The 15,023-nt window shown below is 37.0% G+C and overlaps 1 protein-coding gene across 15 annotated transcripts in view; it reads left to right on the top strand.

Moving 5' to 3' along the window:
• The window catches only part of CADPS2 (calcium dependent secretion activator 2), a gene marked incomplete at both ends in the record, with an annotated part of 558,610 nt that overhangs the window by 491,829 nt on the left and 51,758 nt on the right, over window positions 1-15,023 (top strand). For 4 of the 15 annotated variants that reach the window (XM_080700888.1, XM_080700897.1, XM_080700895.1 and 1 more), the window contains 5 exons: window positions 204-345; window positions 470-589; window positions 6,124-6,279; window positions 7,939-8,086; window positions 8,701-8,715. In XM_080700888.1, coding sequence (XP_080557014.1) covers window positions 204-345; window positions 470-589; window positions 6,124-6,279; window positions 7,939-8,086; window positions 8,701-8,715 — 581 coding nt within the window. The remainder of the gene's footprint in view (window positions 1-203; window positions 346-469; window positions 590-6,123; window positions 6,280-7,938; window positions 8,087-8,700; window positions 8,716-15,023) is intronic. The other 11 variants (XM_080700894.1, XM_080700890.1, XM_080700902.1 and 8 more) reach the window with 3 other exon arrangements.

Genomic DNA, 15,023 nt, shown 5'->3' with positions numbered 1-15,023 from the left:
AGTAGATGTGAATAAAAGGCTAAGTAGACTTTCTGATCACTTTTCATACCATGATACACACTACAGAGAACAAAATCCATTATCAACTGTATTTCATTGGTTCTCCTATGTCAACTCTTTCAGGGAAAGGTTTTACCACCCCTCTTTTCCCAATGGCCGAGACTGTTCCTCTGACAAGTACTGTTTCTGCTTGTCTTTTTCAGCACTCCTGTGTAATGGGAAATTTCACAAACACTTGCAAGAGATCTTTGTGCCCATGGTTGTCCGCTACGTGGATCTCATGGAGTCCTCCATCGCCCAGTCAATTCACAGAGGTTTTGAGCAGGAGACATGGCAGCCTGTCAAGTAGGTATCTCACCGAGTGTCCACAGGGAACTCTCCTCTCAAGCCTGACCTTATGACTTTACACATGGCCATCTGTAGTTATTGCTTATGGTGGTCCCTTCCCACGTTGTTTGTTTCTTTACAGGAATATCGCCAACAGTCTTCCCAATGTAGCTCTTCCAAAAGTTCCAAGTCTGCCTCTTAATCTTCCACAGATTCCTAACATTTCTACTCCTTCGTGGATGGCTTCTATATATGAGTCCACGTGTGTATCCCTCACTTATTTCCTGGTGGTGTGTAGCTAGTGCATGGCCTGGGCTGTGTTCTGTGCAGATATGTTTAGATTGCATGGCATTTATCATCGTTGTTTGAAGAATACTACGGTTTGGGTTTTATTTGTTTGAGCTTCTAAGCTGGTAAGCTAAGCTTAGCATATCGATGATAAATGATGCAAATAGAAAAGAAAAAATAAGCACCAGTTTGATGTAATTTCTATGTGGCAAGGGTCATTTTGTGACCCAGGTTGCAGATTTTACCCTTAGGAATCTGACCAGAGTTCTTAGATAGACATTTTGGTTAATGTATTGCAAGAATGCTTAGGCTCAGCTTTCTTACTGCCCACGTAATTTATCTTGTGCATGTAAAAAGCCATTATAAAAATGATTTCAAGTGTATAATCTTTTTTCTATTTTTATCTTAGTCTGAACATTAAAGACACAGTATTATACTTTGCAAGGAAATCATTTCTTTTCAGCACCAGGAAGTTCTTCTTTTTTTTCTTTTCATATATCAATGGGTACATGTTGTTATTTTAAGATAATCATACTATTAAAGATCATTTTTATTAACTCCATTTGTTATCTACCTATCGCAGATTCAGAAAGAGGAATTAAAGCAAAATGTTTGGGCTTTGAAATTGATCAGGCCTGCATTTAGATCTTAGCTTATTAATCATAAATCTTCCTTAGCTTTACTCTCCTCAATTCTATGGTGGCTATGGCAAAGTTATTTTTGTAGGCACTGGAAAAAAAACTATATAAAAGTAACTGGCATGCCCTAAGCTTTCAATAAATTATTTTATACCTTGTACCTAATAAATATACTGAATGCTATTTCTATACATGTTTTCTTTGCTTTTTATTTTTATACTTTTATTGGTGCATTATAATTGTACGTCTTAGGTTCAAGTCATACAAACAAATGTTCACACAGGTCATAGGGTGATCCCACCCTGCTCTCTCCTGGGACATAATAGCTAATGTGGTAGTGATACCTTTATACATGAGCACAGCATCATTTGAACTGTTTTCTTCCCTTTCCCTTTCCAGTCTCCTTCCCCTATTCCCTTCAACTATTCTACTGTTCACTATCCTCAATTATCTACAGTCCCTTTTTTTTCCTATTTCCTCTCTAAATTCCACATAGTTGAGAAAACTGTGGACCCTTGACTCTCTGTAATTAACTGATCTCAGCATAATATTCCCTAGACCCATCCATTTTATTTTACAAATGACATAATTTTGTTGTTCTTTATGGCTGAGTTAAATTTTGCTGTGTATATTTTCAAGAAGAGATTTGTATCTCTTATGTTTTTCACTTTTTAAATATATTTTTATATATATCATATTGAGGCTGAGTGTGGTAAAAACATACAGGCACACAGCACCTAGTGCTTTTTCCTCTGGATTCTACCCTGCTTCCTCTCTATGCCCATCATACTATAGAAACTGGTATTGAGAGCTTCACAAATATATATATATATATATATATATATATATATATATATATATATATAATCATTTCAATGTATTCTTTTATCAAGAATCTACTCATAACTACCATCAGTCATTATCATGTATAACCATGTAGTTATAAAAACTATGAGCCTTGCAAGAAACAAAATAAACTATGTAAAAGTTCTGGTTAACACATGTAAAACCCCAAGCAGGATCATCCTTTTTCCAAAATTTCTTGTGTAGTCAGAAAGAATAATTAGAATAAGAAAAAAAATTGCTTCCATGTATTGAGTTTGCTGTGTTCTAGATACAGTACTAAGTTATCTAACTCATTAAATCTTTGTAACAACTCTGTAAATGTCATGATCTTCATTTTACAGTTAAGGAAACGTCAGTCATAAAGTTAAGAAACAGAACTTGCCTGCTATTTCACAGCAAATAAGTGACAGAGGCACAATCTGAACCCAGGCTTGTTTCACTACAAAATCCTCACACCTATTCAAATTATTCTGCTTCTGGAGAATAGGCTGCTTAAAATCTTGCTAGCTCCCTTTCTATGCCACCACCAACTGTCAAATCTGTACAAAGTCCAGGATACCTACTAGTCAAGAAACCAAGGAAAAGACTCAGAAAAATAGCTTGCAAAACAGTTTGGCAATATTTCTCCAAGTTAATCATTCCCAGACTTAAAATACTTGCTAAGATATTATGCTGTATGTGTATCTTTCTTTTGCAGGCACATGCTTTGGGCCATCATAGTACGTGGAGTTCTATCTCTGTGTACTCATACATTACCTACAAAGTGTAATAAATCTCAGTTTATGATTTAGGGTACTTCTCTAATAATTCAAATCCTTTTCCTCATTCTTCATCAATTTAATGCCTTTAACTTTAACCAAGAACACTACCGTGGGTATTGTCCTTTAAAATTTAGGTTTCATTGCTATGTATTTAACTTTGAGATCTGAGTGAGCCCCAAATCCCTTATTATTGAGGACCCCCTTTTAAAATTATATGAGTCCCAGGAGAGGAATCATGACCAATTTGGAGCTTTGTATAGGTTGTGACTACTTATTACTTATCTTTTTATAGATTTGATAAGTGATTGCTCTTTCATCATTCTGAGCACATTTTTAAGTTTATCATCGTTATCTTTGCCTACCAAGATTATCAACTGTAGGTTCTTCGTCATAGTGTCCAGAATTCCTCCTAATGTTATGATGTTATTGCAATTGAGTTGCTTATATTTATTGCAAGACATAAAGTAACAAGAAGTATTTCCGTTTTGTATAAAAAATTGATTCAACTCCTGATTCATTAAAAAGTATACATAACGTAACCAGGCCAGATGTAGCTCAGTGGCAGAGTAAGCCTCTGATATGAAAGGCTCTGGGTTCTATTTCAAGCACCACATTAATAAGTAAATAAAGAAATACAACTATGGGTTCAAAGATACATATCTACCTATATATGACTACCTATATGACTCATGTTAGAAGGCACTATTTTAAAAAGAGGTTTTCCTTCACCTCTTTTTCTACATATGCAAATCTTCATTTTTGTTTCTCAGCTCTAGAAGTGAATGCCAGTAAGATGAAATTTCCTGCTGGCATATCTTCCTGCTGGAGATATCTAAGAGTCCATTATTCACATTTGAACTCTTTAATCTGTTAATGACACCTTTAGGAATAGATCACTGATTAGAAATAATTTAAAATGAAAAAGCTCTGAATAAATTGCAGGCTATAAGTACCAACTCCAGAGAAAACCTATTTATATTTTTATCTATTTAATTATAACAAACACTTATTATCTTAATTACAATCTCAATTAAGCGCATGTATTATTTACTATCTTACCATAGCATCCAACGGAAGAAAAATATAGCCAAATTCTCTATAAAAGATTCACTTGTCACATATTTTTGACAAAGTCTGCTTCTACTATTCAAGACTGTGCTTTGATAGTTATTGTTATCATTGTGCTATTAAACAAAATATACATTTCACAATTACATCTCTCCAAAATAAAAACTAGAAGAAGCAGATTGCCAACTATATACAATCAATACAAAGGTTTTCTGATTTATTACACTGCACACTATGGATATATAAGAAGATTTTGCCTGTGTTTTCCCCTTATTTTTCACATATGGCAAAATTATACAGAAGTAAGTCTTTTCTAACATTTTTTACAGTAGTATCGGCATGGTGTTAGCTGATTGTTTTACTTAATGATACATTTGGAACATATGAAGGTGAAGAGACATTATGTGAATAAAGTTCTGTGAGTCTCTTCATTGTTTTCCTGTGATTGGTCCCCTGAGAACTTAACTCTGAGAACAGCTTGGCTAGACCAAGAAACCATGAGGAATTACTGGCAGCATGGGTGGAGGAGAGCGGTCCGGCTTGGTAATGGAGCTGAGACACGGAGACCGGAGTGGAGGGCAGAAACAAAGCTTTTAATTAGCCAGAGCAAGAGGTGATTTCTCTAAAGCTAGCTAATTAATATATATTTAGCTAAACAACGTGGCTATCTAAAATAATTGTATTTTTATAAATGTTTTTCACTATGCCCTTATCATAAACGAATTTGTTTATTTCATTTACTTTGGCAAAGTAAAAATATAACAAGTAGGCTGTATGAAACAATTATTAGAAAGCTGAGGGAAAATGAATAGCAGCTTTTTGTTGTTCTCTGTTCTTTTGTTCGCTTTTTCAGTGAAGTTTCAATATGTTTTAATGTAGAAATATTTTACTTTCAAAACATCTGTTTCCCTACCAGCCTGTATACTTGCATAATGAAAAGCAGTAACATTATCATTTGCCCAAATATCATATGAACTCTTCTACACATTGCCTTCTTACGTGATGTGAAAATACAATCCCTGAGTCATTTTACTATAGTACCTTGGCTCCACAGTTAGACATAAGGACTTGAAATATATGGTTTTGCTCTGATATCAAAACACCCTGAATGTAATTTCCCTGTTACACCATACCTTGCACCAAGTTGGATTTTAATTACAACCTAGAAAAGGCCCCAAGCACCTCCAAATAGAAGTAAAGGTTTACTTCCCTACCCAGCCTATTATCTTATTCCCAGTACCTGTTTCACTTTTACCTCTAATTGAGAAATGTAAGGGCCCTGTATGTCACATAGCTATAAATAGACAGGAGCCATGATGGAAGACAAGAGTTATAGATGCATGAATAAAAGAGAAAAGCTACTACTTGCTGTCATATGAATTTTATTGGATAAAACATTTTAGCTAGCTGGGCAAGGTGATGCACACTTATAATCCCAGCACCTGGGAAGCTGAGACTGGAGGATCACAGGTTTGAGGACAGCCTTAGCAAGTAGTGAGGCTCTCACCAACTTAGGGAGACCCTGATTCCAAATAAGAAATAGGAATGGGGGTGTAGCTCAGAGATAGAATGCCCCTGGGTTCCACCCCTAGTACCACAAAAAAAAAAAAATTAGAATTTCTGAAAGAAAACACGTGTTTACCTTTATCCTAGAGACTGAAGATTCTTTAATCTTCAAAAATTTTGTTCTTGCCAGGCGTGGCGGCACACACTTGTAATCCCAGCATTCAGGAGGCTGAGACAGGAGGATGGTGGTTTGCGAACAGCCTCAGCTACTTAGTGAGGCCCTTTGCAACTCAGTGAGATCCTGTTTCAAAATAAAGAATAAAAAAATAGGACTGGGGGTTTTACTCACAGGTAGAATTACCCTGGGTTCCATCCCCAGTATGGCAAAAAAAAAAAAAAAAAATGTTCTTATCTACACACTTGGCTTTCTTTCCTAAGCATCCATATCTTTTACGCTTTTTGTTCTGAAATCTTATTCCTGTATTTATTTCTATTTTGTTCTCCTTGCATTATTAAGAATTAGAAAGGAAGATTTGTAAGCCTCAACAAGGAAATACTGAATTCTTAGATATCATATGTGGCACTCTTTTTGCTGATGGCCATAAATACAAAAAGGAGGAAACAGTGTATTGATGGCACACATCATTAGCAGTATAGTTCATGGTGTTCACTTTTCCTTTTTCTTCTAGCAATGGCTCAGCAACATCCGAAGACCTCTTTTGGAAACTCGACGCGCTGCAAATGTTTGTCTTTGATCTACACTGGCCAGAACAAGAATTTGCCCACCACTTAGAACAAAGGCTTAAACTAATGGCCAGTGATATGATCGAGGCTTGTGTCAAAAGGTAGACATTTGTTTTCAAGTTGCTGCTTAACCACCAGCACCCAAAATACCACTTCACACCACTTACTTGTTACATCATTGTCACAGGAAAGGATGTAGTATGCACTTCTCTCTCAAAATCAAGTGGGCACTAGGTTCTGTGACTTACACTTCTGGGGACCTATTGTAATGCATTCAGTTGATCTAATACTTTATTTTTTTTCATCTTTCCCAAACCATTGTCCTCATTGGTAGTACCTATACCCTATTAATCATCTCTCTTGTACTTATTATCCTTCTGGGAATACAGCGCTTGAAATTCCCAAGGTAATATCTGGTGGAACATAAGGTCTGCTGAGTTCTTTACGCATTCTGGGCTGTGTCTGTGTCTGGGCTGTGTAATGGCGTGGCGTGACAAGCTCTCCTGCGACCAGCGCCATGGAGCATCCTGGGATTACTCAGTGTTCTCGGCTATTGTCTGTCCTAAAGAGATGACTCCCAAGTACTTCTTTGCATTCTTTAGCACATAATCAGAAATAAGTTAAGAAGTTTTGGGTTCTTCCAAATGTGCCTTCATTTTTTTAAAGAATAGTTCTTACAAAATCAGTATTATATCCTGATTGGTTGAGCAGTGACTTTTCCTCCATAGCCCTTGTTTTGATAGGTTCAAGAGCAAGGTAGGGCTGGATATTGGAATAACAGTCGAATGCTGGTGAAGTGACTGGAATATTCCTGAATTCTTTAAACTGAAGGAAAAAAAATCCTGTCTTTAGTATAAAGGCCTCCTGAGGCAGGGCTATAAATTAGGTTGTTTTGTGTTGTTTTAAAAATCATCTATGATTCTGATGTCTCCAACCTGTGTGAATATAGCCTTGGCTACTTTAGCAAAAGCAATTCCAAAATGCCTATTCGGCCCTCTCTTTCAAAAACTAACCTGCAACTTCAGATGTTTACAAGATAATCTAAGTAGCCTGGCCCGGTGGCACACACCTATAATCCTAGTATTTGGGAGGCTGAAACAAGAGGATTGAAGGTTGTCAGGCCAGCCTCAGCAATTGAGTGAGGCATCTTCAACTTAGTGAGACTCTGTTTCAAAATAAAAAATAAAAGGGCTGGGGGTGTAGCTCAGAGGCAGGACCCTGGGTTCAGTTCCCAGCCACACATACATTCACCAAAATGACGTAAAAGAATTACACCTTTTCTGTCATCATTGATTGTCATAGTTTATATTTTTCCAGATGTGTGTTTTACTTTTTAATTGGGGAGTCCCTAAATAGAAGATTTGTTATTCCTTAATGAAGAGAAACAAGTGATTTTTCTATTGGAAGTTAATCCAGATAGTTAAGTGAAACGCTGAGGTCTTTCAGTATGATACATTAGATATTTAAAAACTTAATTTGAGCGTCAGTATTGTTTGATTCCATAAAACTAGCACCCCAAAATGCCACTGGGTAAAAAAATCCAATATTTGTTTTTATATCAGATACTGCAGTCTGACCTTTCATTTGAGACACCCGAAAAGCACATCCCACCCCATACCCCCAGCTCCCAAGCTCCGCCAAACTGCTCACTCCTTATTTGCATGTTTTAAATTAGTATCTTATAGTGTTGCTTTCACTTTTACAAACAGGTGGGACATATGTCAGAATTTCTTACTTTGAATTTATGTTTTAATAACTAGAACAAGAACTGCATTCGAACTCAAGCTGCAAAAGGCAAGCAAAACAACTGACTTGCGCATTCCAGCGTGCGTGTGCACGATGTTTAATGTATTAGTCGATGCCAAAAAGCAAAGCACCAAACTCTGTGCCCTGGATGGAGGACAAGAGGTAGGTGGACGTGTGCCCAGGAGTCAGTGCTGCACAGGCATGAGGCGGCCTCAGGTCCCTGGCTCTGGTAGCTCTCTACAATTGTACATAAATGCTGCCTAAAGATTCACAAATGGCCATTGAATTTTAGATAAACCTTTTAGGTGTTGAGGATTTGCATAAACCTTGCCTTTTACAAGCAAATGAGAAAGCTCCAGAGAAACTCAGCTTTGTTTATACAAATTTAGGGTATTCAGAATTTGCATTCATAACAATCAAGCCACAAAAACATAGCATATGAAACACTCCATTTACACAGACGCTTCCATTGTTTTTAAAGATCAAGTCGGAATATGCTTATAAACTAGGCCTAGTTCTTATCCTGAAATATTTCATTATTTTAATTTGATTTATATTTTGTTTGGTTTCCAATACAGAAATTCAGTTTCATCTTACCCCATAATTTTATTTGTGTTGAGAGTGGTCACTGGTTGAAAATGGATGTATTTATTTTGGATTATCTATTTATGGTTTTAAGTTGACCTTTTGTTACCTTTATTTCTCATTATTACTTTTTCATCATTTCTTTATTCTTATGTTCTCTTTCATCACCCCCCCCCCATGGCATGATCCAGTTTGGTAGTCAATGGGTAAGTCTTCCACTTTTGTTTGTTTTGTTTTTTGAAAGCACATTTTCATTTGAATTATTTTTAGAACTCTGTGTTTTTTATTTTGCCTTTTCAAATTAACAATTTTATTTTCAGGTTTGGGGTGTCAATATATATAAATTAAAGGCTAACCGCTTACTGCAATCTAGCAGTAGCCCAAAGACACATTAAAAACACATGCAAATACTTGTATCATAAATAATGCCAAGGAAAATGTTTCTTTCCTATTATGCTGGAGACACTATAAACCACCCTTAGATTTTTAAAGACAAAATCATTTAAAAACCAAATGACTTTACCTTTCTTTACACGAAAATCTATGTTTAGAAACAGAGTGACTATTAACACTTTGAAGCCTATATGTGTAGTATATACTTTCATTCATATCAGAAAAATTTAGAGTTTGGAAATTTAAATAACATATACCCCCAAATATTTATATCAGAGTGCCACTCCCACGGTCACTTTATAGGATGAATCCAGTTGTGGGTTTCAGTACGTGCAAGTTACCCAGTAACCTGGGATATGACCATCACTATAGTTAGGGAAGAGAACAAGCAGACCTATGTCCAGAGGTTTTCATCCTTATCCATAAAAGGTTGGTCCACAGTACCACCAGAACTTCTGAGGTACACAGTTTCAAACCCTGCATGCACACAGGGTTGACTATATTACATTCTTTCGTGTTGCTGTTTTTGTTGCTGACAATGTTGCTCTTATCTATGACAAAGATAAATTTTACAAGTCTTACAGATGAAACCTGGGAATCAAATGCAGGCCACCCCTACTAAGCTGACAAATCTCATCCAAGCACCAGGGCTTAGCTAATTGTGAAAGCAGATAATAAAGCCTGCTATCTGTGGGTTCCAAATCTACTTAATGGAGATGACCCATTATCTATTTGGCATGATTTGTGCATATATATGTACTCATATTTTATTCTTTGAATAATTCAAGGCAGAATGAATTTCTAATACCATTGTGTACAGCCTTCCAAATATAAGTAACTGACATGTGACTGTTAAAGAATGTTCAGTAATTATCATTTTCTGATCACATACAAATGATTTATTATCTCTAATTATATGAATGAGAAGGCAGCAGGCTGAGATACCAATGGCTCCTAGTCACCTCTTCATGGTTTTTTTTTTTTAGTACACAGATGCAAGCCTGTGATTGTCTACCTGAGAATAATGTCTTAAGTGTCTTCATAATCCCATTCTTTTCTCATCTACATTATAGAATCATCTTGCCTCTTTCCATGAATACTGGTCTTACCCACTTGTTCTTATTTTGACATACACTGCACTATCTGACACATAATAGGCACTTAGTAAATATTGTAGAGAGAAAGAGCAGACCGATTTGTTGTCCCCGATTTATAAAAATCCTCCCCTGTAAGAAACAACTCACTACAGCGCTTAAAAAGAAAAACAGTCACACACATACAAATGACAAATACTGTTCCGTGGTCAAATGGTTCTTTACATTACTAGGCAGACGGGTTTGAATAATCATCTGCTACTGTTCATTATGTCTGCACCTGTACCTTCTCACCAGAGACAATTAGTTCTCCCGCAACTTTCACACAATTAATATAGTTCAAAATGTGCAGGTGTAAAACCCATTAGCAACCCGAAGACTGGTAAACAAGAAATGCAGTGCAAAATAAGGATTATATAATTTGCTTTTTCTCTCCACTCAATATACCCACATAATTGCACAGACTTTCCCTTTTTATATGTGCAAATATACATTTTGGGATTGTTGTAAATTAGTACATATATTACAAGTACTGGATTGTTAGATCACTTGAAATCCTGTAAAAATGTATATTACTCAGTCAAACCTAGCATAGATAATTTCTTTTTTTATATTTAAATTTATTTATTTTTTTAATTGGTGCATTGTAGTTATATCAACCACATTGGAGTACAAGACTTGAGAGGATATACCTAGCATAGATAATTTCTAAGTTATAAGGAAATTACCTCTCCAAAATCTCTAGTATATTTGTTCCATTGCCAATACCGACATAAAAGCCTTTCCTACACCTTATCACAGTGCAGCCCCTTCTGTGCTTCTAAATTACAATCCCATTTTCTTACAGTCATGATGCAAACATGCTCTGCCAGACCCAGAATAGAGTTCAGTGGTGTGACTAGTGAGTGAATGCTCTGCTTCTGGGATCGCTGTGTGTATTGAGTCAGCACTCTCAGGCTACTCCTTCTGAGACAGATGTTGAGATCACAAAACCACCATGGTGTTTAGAATCCTTGTTATTCACTGCTGCAGAAAATCAGAGGACTGCATGGGCTGTAGGCATTCACCTGTCTTCAAGGCCACTTCATCCCTGGTCTGATTGGTCAGGAATAGGATGAGAACATTTAATGGGCAACTCAGGAAGAGGAAGAGGGACCCTACTTCTGCAGGACTGGTTCTCAAATAAAATGCTTCCATTTCTGAAATTAACCATTGAATGTCTTTAAAATGCATCCCAAGAGAAGGAACAACATCTTTTAAGAAAGTTTGGACACCCTGGCATTTGATTAGTCTTCATTTCTTGTGAGTTTATACGAGGACAGTCCGGTGAAATATTGATATTCACCTGAGTGTAGAGAGAACAGATTTTTGATATGACTGGACTCAAGTAAAGATTTCTATTTGGGTTTGGGAGGGAGGTGTGTTTGTCTGGTTTTTTTATTTGTGGTTTTTTTTTGTTGTTGTTGCCATTGTTTTTCATAGTAGCGCTTGAACCCAGGAGCATATTCCTTCCAAGCTATACCTCCAGGCCTTTTAAGTTTTTTTGGTTTTTGTTTTTTTTTTAAGCTGATTCTTGTTAAATTGCTGAGGGTCTGTCTTGCTAAGTTGCTAAGGCTCAACTGCAACCTGTAATCTTCTTGTCTCAGCCTTTCAAGTACTGGAAACACAGATGTGTGTCACTGTGCCCGCATGTATTTGATGTATTTGGTTATTTTAATATAAAGTAAGAGTCATTTGCTGAAGAAGCAGGGCATAAAACAATTTATATTTGAGGCTAGATGTGAAGAGAATTAAGTATGGGCTGGAATCTGTCAAAGCTAAAGTAGAAGCTGGGCATGGTGGCGCACGCTTGTAATCCCCACACTTGGGAGGCTGAGAGAGGAGGATTGCACAGTTTCGAAGCCAGCCTCAGCTACTTAGTGAGGCTCTCAGCAACTTAGTGAGACCCTGTTTCCAAATAAAATATTTTTAAAAAATAGTTCTGGGAGTATAGCCTGGAGGTAGAAAGCCCCTGTGTTCCACCCCCAGTACCACCAAAAGAAAAAAAAAAAAAAGCTAAGGTAGATAGGAATGGCAGTCTACCCTGGAATATTCTGATACAAATTTTAAAGGTTTTAATTGTTGGTCACAACAATTCTCAGATTTTTTATCAATAATACTATTTGTTTATCTAAATTGAATGAAAAAATTCATCAGTTTTAGCCTAGATAATAGAAATATCTGCAGATAAATTCTGATTTTAGTTAATTGTGATCTCTTTTTGAGTGTTTGTGTTTATGTTTGAAAGCTATCCGGACCTGATAAGCAACTTTCTAACTCACTTTTTAAATATATTTAACATAACTTGAGTTCTTTTCTTTGCAGAATACATATGTGAAATAAGAATTCTCAGGCCACTTCCCACGCAGACTCTTAGTCCACTGCTACCAACCGTGCAGCCAGAGCAGATTCCGAAAGTTCCCAACAGTTTTGATATTAGTGAAGTCAGATCTAATCAAATAGACTTACAAGAGCAATATTCCATATTGTAAAATCTACCAAACCTCATTCTATGTCCCTCGGGTCGTGTGTCTAAGATGTATATTTACTTCTCTGTTGCTTTCCTTTTTCAACTGGTACATATCTGGTTATTTTTTTCATTCTTATTTTGACCACCTCTCTCTTACCCCTTCCTCAGTCTTCCTCTCCCTCTGTTTATAACTAGATCATGTATCAAAGATAGCAAAAATGGAAGGGTATTATTATAAGAGGATTTCTTGGCTCTTAGGGTTCATTGACTTTCCCTGCTTTTCAGTAAAATGGGTATAAATGGCCTCTTTAGTACTGGGCTTATCACTCAATTTTAAGAATTGCCAGAATTAATCCAACCCCAAAGTCTAATATAAAGGAGCTCTTACTGTATAGCCAATAGCTGCCTAATGGTAGTTTCTTATTTTTTAGTTAAAATTTAAAATTTATGACAAGCGGCATAAGCATTAAGGCCAAGCATATTTAAGAACCCACTTGGAATCTGGGGGCCTCAATCCCTCTTTTTTTGGAAGCACTTGCCATGTTAGAGGGACGAGGGAGCATGAAGACCCTCTCTGGTATCCCTTTCCTGTTCTACCACACAGGAGAGCACAGGAGGCTGGGGCTGGTGTTTCTCTTCTTCTTGCTACATAGACCCCAGAGGTTCTGAAAGAGAATGGCAGAGCCAATTTACATAAGCTGCTTGCCACCCAGTCAGCTATGCAGCTGACAGCCAGGAGCTGGGGCCCTTCTCCCAAGTGTGGGGCCACCCTACCAATCAGAGCAGGAGCAGAACTTGTTCACTTGGCCCCGACATACTCATGCGATACTCATACTCATACTGGCTGGGAAAGTTACTGTAATTAATGGATCAGAACCCAAAGTACCCGTCAGCTTGCTCAGATTCTTTTGCTTTACCTTGTTTTTCTTTATACTCTCCTACTCTCCCTTTTGCCTTCTCTTCAAGCTATTCCCAGAGCAAAAGCATCAGCACCACCTCCACAGAGATTTGGCTTCTGTGTTTCCCTTCCATCTGTCCTCTGGGGAAGACAAATTTGGGGATTGCTTTGAGTGAGCCAGACAGGCATCTCGGGGTGCATGCAGCATGTGTGACGCTCCACATTCATGTAGGTGTGGCTTAGTCCAGTCTCATTCCATATGCACACTCATACAGAGGTAAAGAAAATAGTTCAAGCCAGGTACAGTGGCTCACACCTGTAATCCCAGTACTTGGGAGGCTGAAACAGGAGGATCATGGGTTCAATGCCAGACTTAGCAACTTAGCAAGACCCTGTTTTAAAATAAAAATTAAAAAATAGGTCTAGGGATACACCTCAGAGATAGGACATCTCTGAGTTCAGTTCCCAGTAAAACACACATACACACATGCAGGCACGCATGCACGCACAAAGAAGATAATTCAAAAGCTCCAAAATTATGCTTCCGTCCATTCCTTTATTATTTACGCAGGTAGATGATGACCACTTAAAACCGTCAGAGCCCTTGAGGGATCCAGGATCCTTCCTGAGTATTCCAAAGCAGGCCTAAGCTGATGTTTTGTTCTGTGTGGAAACTTTGAGACATGTTTTCAAAAGGGGGAAAAATACCTTTCAAAAACTTACATCTTAGGAAACCATTCAACCAGCAGCTGTTAAGTTGGTCTAATGTTTATACTGACCTGAGTACTTTTACTCTATGCATTATGTTAGCTGCTCCAAGAAGCCTTGAACCATCAAGATAGGGTTAGTCTTTACAAGTCACATTTTCTGTGAAGTGGCTATTGGGGACAATCTGCTGTCAGATAAATGCTCCAAAAGGAAGAATTACCGTTTAAATGGATGTGACTTAGCCTGCCTTAGAAGCCCAAGCTCCTGCTAACTTAAGAATAGAACCCTCTACTCGTTTCTAGAGAAAGGAAAGAAAAGAAACAAAAAGAAAAGAGGAGTCTTTCAGATTTATTTTAAATACATCTTTTTTGTATTTATTTAAAGGCATCTTTTTCATGAGGCAGCACTAATAAAACTATAGAGATTGAGCTGTTTCATTATACCTTTTATAGCCTATTAATTTGTTACCATCTATTCACCTTTGTTGATGAAATTTTAATTTTGCCCTTGCTTGAGCATATTGTAAGAATTGTATAAACTGCTGCTCCCGGGGCTGACAAAAAGGTCCTTTTAGAGAGAACAATTGGGGGCTCATTTTATTTCTAGAGCACATTTAAAATAACTTCTGAATGAGAGTTGTCAGACATGAAATGCTGTATTAATTAAATCTTTTTCTAGTCTTTTTGCTTCTCCAGCTAAACCAACCCTTTAGAAAAATACACGGCCACCTTAATTACAGAGGAGGAGACAAAAAGTATCCTTCACATTCCTCTGCCTGAATAAGAATAAGAACTCAATTCATCTAAATAATAACCCCATTAGCTGCTTAACTCAACAGTGCACATGGGAAAATTTTCAAACCACAATGTAAAAAGTGTTGATTGGGTGGATCATTTTCAAGGTTTTGTTCTT

Source organism: Muscardinus avellanarius (assembly GCF_963383645.1).
Source record: "Muscardinus avellanarius genome assembly, chromosome: 9".
Classification (NCBI taxonomy): Eukaryota; Metazoa; Chordata; class Mammalia; order Rodentia; family Gliridae; genus Muscardinus; species Muscardinus avellanarius.
Note: the sequence above shows the minus strand (reverse complement) of the source record. Positions and strands in the feature narration are given on the sequence as shown.